General features: G+C 57.9%; 1 protein-coding gene across 1 annotated transcript in view; it reads left to right on the top strand.

Moving 5' to 3' along the window:
- KLHL6 (kelch like family member 6) overlaps window positions 1-5,179 on the top strand; it is a 60,985-nt gene extending 55,806 nt beyond the window's left edge. Inside the window, exons 5-7 of the mRNA XM_006147380.3 lie at window positions 1,031-1,233; window positions 2,386-2,599; window positions 4,368-5,179. Of these exons, the coding sequence (XP_006147442.1) occupies window positions 1,031-1,233; window positions 2,386-2,599; window positions 4,368-4,669 (719 nt within the window). The 3' untranslated portion in view covers window positions 4,670-5,179. The remainder of the gene's footprint in view (window positions 1-1,030; window positions 1,234-2,385; window positions 2,600-4,367) is intronic.
- Window positions 5,180-5,982: the final 803 nt, after the last annotated feature.

Raw genomic sequence — 5,982 nt, 5'->3', positions numbered from 1 at the left:
CCTACACGATCTCACACAACACCCCAGCCTCAGCGGGCCAGAATCGCGGGCACGTGCGCACCGGTGTGCGGGGAGACTCTGGAGTGAGCCTGGGCCTCCGAGTCCCAGCCTCGCAGAGCCCTGGGCTGCCACAGCGCACTGCGGCTGGCCTGGGGGCCTTTAGCGGCATCTGTGAAAATCAAGGCCAATGTGCCTTTGCCCTGGCAGGCCCATTGCGGCCCCTCCTAGAGGAGGACCCCCGTGACACAGAACGCCCTCTGGGGCGCCTCCCCGCCCTCCCAAGGCGCACACACGAATCTGCCAAGCATGTCTTTGGGTTGAGGGGGCAGGTGCTGCCCGGTGCTGATGGGGAGTTGGGAACACAAAACCATTCGGATATTTGACACAGTCACCCAAAAGTCCGTTTTCCTTTGTCTTAATCTCTCTCACTGCTGAAATGATGTATTTTGTTTATTGCGAGAATTGTTTAAAAAATTACCCCCGAATGACCTATTTTGAGCATCTCGTACTTTCATAATAACAGTAGGATAGGCCCTCTTCTCTCTTTACGCAGATCGTCCATATGAAACTAGAGTGCTGTCCAAGCCCTCGGTCATTTACCCCGGCTGTCATCCGCGTGTGTGTTTAAATAAGTAAACACAGAACGGGAGCTCCTTCCTCGTTTGCCTGCCAGTTCAGGCCCTCCCGTCCCCACCTCGCCTTGGTTCCTGCGGCCCTGGGGCACACACTGAGTCCAGGCCCCTCTGGCCCCACCCGCCCAGGCCGGCCTGCCCACTCCTGCAGCCTTCTCTGGACCCCGCTCCCTTGGCCACCTCCTCTCTCGTGGCGCCAAGGTAGCACAGGACAGTCCGGTGTACGGCTCACCCCAGCCCGGGGCCGCCTCTTTATTCCTTTACTCCCCCGACCTCCACACACCTCAGGCTTTCTTCTGTCCTCCCTGGGGTGGGCCTTTGAGCTCGTAAGACATTGCGGGAGGAGCTGCATTCCCTGCACCTGTAGTGGTTTCTTAAATGCTTCGTATCTCTTGTAGGTGGCAAAGAAACACAGCACGATGTCTGGAAATACAATTCTTCCATCAACAAGTGGATTCAGATCGAGTACTTAAACATCGGCCGCTGGAGGCACAAGATGGTGGTGCTGGGCGGCAAGGTCTACGTGCTGGGAGGCTTCGACGGCCTACAGAGGATCAGCAGCGTGGAGACCTACGACCCCTTCCACAACTGCTGGGCGGAGGTGCGGGACGGGGCCCCGTGACCTCTTACGATGACTTCAGAGCTTTAGAAAATGCACATGTCTACTGTGGTGGCTGGCGGTAGGATCACTCTGCTCCCGTCTGTAGGACTTCCTCCTCCGGGGAGCCCTCCCGTCACCACTGCTGATCAAGCCACAGAGACGAGGTCCTTCCCTGGCATTGGAGGGAGGGTCACTCACTTGAGACCGTCTGCTCAGATGCTCTGCCCTGCCCTCTGCACCCCGGACACTCGGGGATCCCTTCAGTACACTGCGAAGCCAGGGTCTTTGGGTCCTGTTTACAAGTGAGCCCTTATTTACGTCCTGTCTGTGATGCGTGTTTACACGCCTACATGCAGGACGTCGGTACATCGGATGTGGGGAAAGGCCGGCGACTTCACCTCCGGTCTCCCCGGTCATCGCCAGTCTGATTTCCTGCTTCCACGTCAGATCACATCCGGCCTTGCCGAGTGTAAAACGCAGTAATTGTAGCAGAGCTCGCCAGGGCCCCACAGCACTCAGCCCACACCTGCCATCTGGAAAGTGCTGGAGCCCTTCACATGTACGGGGAGGGTGCCAAGCTCGAGCCCCAGCACAGACCTGCTCCGTGTTCCGAAAGGGCTGGGTGAAGAGCGAGCGGCTCGTTAGGTCTTCGTTGTGTCCGGGGCTCACAGGGTGGAAGGGCAGTCTGGCGTAATCTCAGTCCGCAGTGCTGCCCACCGGCAGTCTGCTCGCTGGCGGCCACCTTAAACTCCTGTTCCAGCCCCTCTCCCTGGGTGTCAGCACCAAAGAAAATCAATGCTAGCGCACAGTAGGCACTCAGGAAATGCTTTTTGAATCTGAATGAATACGCAGGATTGAAAATCCCTTTCCTCCAACATCGGCTGGCTTCCCCTGGGTACACACGTATTGACCTTTTGCTTTTTCTCTAAGGGCTGGACCAGCAGCGTGCGCTGGCCTGCTGGACGCTGGCGGCTGGGTGGGAAATGCGCATTCTCACTCTCTCTGTAACGTAAGGGAAGTCAAGCCCACGGTGTGATTTCAGGCCAAAGGCAGAAGACGGCGTCCTGTCATATCGGGCCTGTGTCCTGTGAGCCACCGCAGCAATTCGGGCCACATGACTGACAGCTTCTCCTGTGCCCTGTGCCTCTGCAGGCCGCACCCCTCCTTGTCCACGTCAGCTCCTTCGCAGCCACCAGCCATAAGAAGAAGCTCTATGTGATTGGAGGAGGCCCCAACGGGAAACTGGCCACGGACAAGACTCAGTGTTATGACCCCGCAGCCAATAAGTGGAGCTTGAAGGCGGCCATGCCAGTGGAGGCCAAGTGCATCAATGCGGTGAGCTTCAGGGACCGCATCTACGTCGTCGGTGAGTGACCGCGTCTTGTCCTGTGGTCTAGCCGTGCGGACACGCGGGTAGACGGCAGGATGCTTTCCTGGCCACTCGTGTAGTGTGCAGTGAGGTGGGGTGGAAGAGGAAGAGGCTGGGGCTGGCCCGGGCCTCCGTGGACCGAGAGAGGCAGAGCAGATGGCCACTGTGGCCTGGGGGAGGACGGGGCAGGACTAGAGGCAGGCCGCCGGCACTAGCTGACGAGCACAAACATCAGTGCGGTCAGGGCCCCTCAACGGCGGCGGCTTCGTTATTTCTTCTTCTGTGTTCCTGGGGATTTACACTCTCTCCACTTACTTTGGGGCCTCAGAGAAGTTGCCCCAGGAATTGGGGAGGAGTCTGGCTGGCCAGACCAGTTGGCCTGTAATTGTAAGGGGCAGTGACTCTCCACCTGACTACTCATTAGAATGGCTAATTAGGGAGCTTTCACAGAAATGTGGGTAGCTGGGCCTCACCCAGACCAATTAAATCTGAATGAGGAGGAGGATGCCCGGCATAGAACAGCTGCATTTTTCAGAAGGTTCAGACGATTTTAATGTGCAGCCAGAACCAAGAACTACTGATTAAGGAGATGCCAGAAAACAAGCGAATGGCAACTACTCAGGGAAGGCTTCCTGCAGGGAAATCACAGGAACAGACTCAGGGAGAAAAATCCCCCCTTGCTTCAGACCCCACTGGGTTCACTTAGGTAGGCTGCGCGACTGCAGCAGAGTCTAGTCTCAGGATGGCAAGTTGGGCTGCTGTCCCAGACCAGGGCAGTCCACAGAGAGATGGCCCCTGTAGCCACCCCGGGATAGATGGCTCCTCCCAGAGCCATCGGCCGGGCTTTCTGTGAACACCCTTCTGCTGTGGTATAACCCTGGGTGCTGGAGGTCGCACACCAGCAGTGGCAGCTCTGGGGCCAGGAGCAGAGTCTACCTGATGGCCAGACGGTCTTCCTTCCCAGGAATGGTTTCAGTGTGTGCTTTGCAGCCCTGTTAAGTCAGGTGTCCTTTAGAATCTGATTTGGCACCTAGCTACCTTTTCTTTTTTGGAGAGGTTTTTGCTATAGGGCGTGTGCGCTCACCAGAAAGACACAGAGAGACAGAGAGACAGATAGCGAGAAGTCACCCCCAGGGGGGATGGCCACGCCACAATCCCTTCTCCTCCGTTCTCCTCTCGGGATCTTGGGCACGCATGCACATGCTCCCGGCTTGAGTTTTAAGCCACTGGGTCTGAGACTCAAACCACGGTTGACTATATGGGAGTCCAGCGACATAGCCATTAACCTAATTGCTGGTCCCGTTAGCTACCTTTTTAAATTATTATTATTTTTAATTTATGGTTATTGTTTGTTTTCTGCCATGGGCCATGTACACTGGGGAGAGAGAAATAGAGGGAAAGTGAGAAATCGCTTCCCAGGGGGATGGCCATGCTGCAATCCCTTCTCCTCCATTCTCCTCCTGGGACTCAGGGCACATGCGCCTGCCGCTGGCTGATTTTCAAGTCACAGGGTCTGGTACGGGAACCACAGTCGGCCATGTGGGAGTCCAGGGCCTTAACCACTACCCAGCCTGCTGGCACCCTGCTGCCTAATTTCAAAGGCCCTGGGGAGGACTTTCCAGTTGCCCGGCTGCCCCTAGGCAGAGAGACGGCAAGTACTGCTTCCCTTGGCAAGATGGTGCCCGGCCTTGCGCAGGTGGGACTTTAGCGGTTGACCGGGAAGAAACAGACACGCGGTCCAGGCCCGGTGCCCTGTTCCCCACAGGCGGAGCCATGCGCGCGCTGTACGCCTACAGCCCCCGGGAGGACAGCTGGTGCCTGGTGACGCAGCTCAGCCACGAGCGCGCCAGCTGCGGCATCGCGCCCTGCAACAACCGCCTCTACATCACTGGCGGGCGCGACGAGAAGAACGAGGTCATCGCCACAGTGCTGTGCTGGGACCCCGAGGCCCAGAAGCTGACTGAGGAGTGTGTCCTGCCCCGCGGGGTGTCGCACCACGGCAGCGTCACCATCAGGAAGTCCTACACCCACATCCGGAGGATCGTGCCCGGAGCAGTGTCCGTCTGACTGCGTGAGCGGATCCTGGAGCCGGGGAGACCCCTAGCTCCAGCCTGACCTCTCACCCCTGCTGGGCCTACTGCAGGCAGCAGGCTTGGCCTGAGTTTGAGCCCACACATATGGGGCTCACTGGGGCTCACCCTGGGGGACCTAGGGAAGTCACGGCTTTGGGACATTTGAGACCAGCCAGGAGTGTCTGCAGTGGCCTACCTCAGGAGGGAAGGCCGGAGGAAGAGAACTACTTGAGGGTCGGAGGCAGCCGCCCCATGCTGGGTTCCACACCAGGCTCCTTCCCCGGCTCAGCTTACTTTGCCATTGCATGGCCTGGTGACTGCACACTGCCCCTCTCGTCCTGCAGGCCAGGAAAGGAAGCTCCAGAGAGGCCAAGTGACAAGCCCAGGTCACTCCCGCAGTCTGCAACTATAGGGCACGTGTGCTCGCCAGACAGACAGAGACAGAGAGACAGAAAGCAAGAAATCACCCCCCGGGGGGATGGCCACACCGCAATCCCTTCTCCTCCATTCTCCTCTTGAGATCTTGGGCCAAACACACACGTGCCCGGCGTGAGTTTAAGCCACCGGGTCCGGGACGTGAACCGCGGTTGATTACATGGGAGTCCAGCGACATAGCCATTACGCTAACTGCTGGTTCCCACTCTCAGGGCCTTTTATATCGGCCTCCTGTCTCGGAGCAGGAGAGCGAAGGCTGGCACGTCTGGGTCCACAAGCTGAAAGGTCGGCTTGGCAAGGCAGGGGTATAAATAAAGGGGTTTCTGTTTTCCTTCCTCTTCTCCCCTATGTCTGAACCCCACGAAATCCTCTGGCTCCTTGTCGGCAGCATCTCAGAGGCTCTGCCACCTGAGTGAGTGGGGAGACGGTCTGGGAAGGCCTGTTTACTCTGAAAGGATGGGAGGCTGTTCTGGCCTCGCTCCATCAAAAGCTTCTTCCTGGGACCAGCAGGTGGTGTAATGGCTATGTTGCTGGACTCCCACGTAGTCGACAGCAGTTCGAGTCCCGGACCCCGTGGACTCACGCCAGGCACATGTGCGTGCGTGCCCAAGATCCCGAGAGGAGAATGGAGGAGAAGAGATTGCAGCGTGGCCATCTCCCCTGGGGGTGGGGGTGGCGGTGATTTCTTGTTTTCTGCCTCTCTGTCTCTGGTGAGCGCATGCGCCCTATAGCAAAAACCTCTCAAAAAAAAAAAAAAAAAAGCTTCTTCCTTCTTTTTGTAAGGATCACTAGAGGCTCGTATCGGACTAGGACTGTTGCTGTCGCACAGTGACACCTCGGCACAGCCTGCTGCCTGGCCGCTGACCGCCCTGC

This window comes from Tupaia chinensis, unplaced genomic scaffold (assembly GCF_000334495.1).
Source record: "Tupaia chinensis unplaced genomic scaffold, TupChi_1.0 Scaffold000212_1, whole genome shotgun sequence".
Lineage (NCBI taxonomy): Eukaryota > Metazoa > Chordata > Mammalia > Scandentia > Tupaiidae > Tupaia > Tupaia belangeri.
The sequence above is the reverse complement of the archived record's forward strand: the minus strand, read 5'-3'. Positions and strand labels throughout refer to the sequence as shown.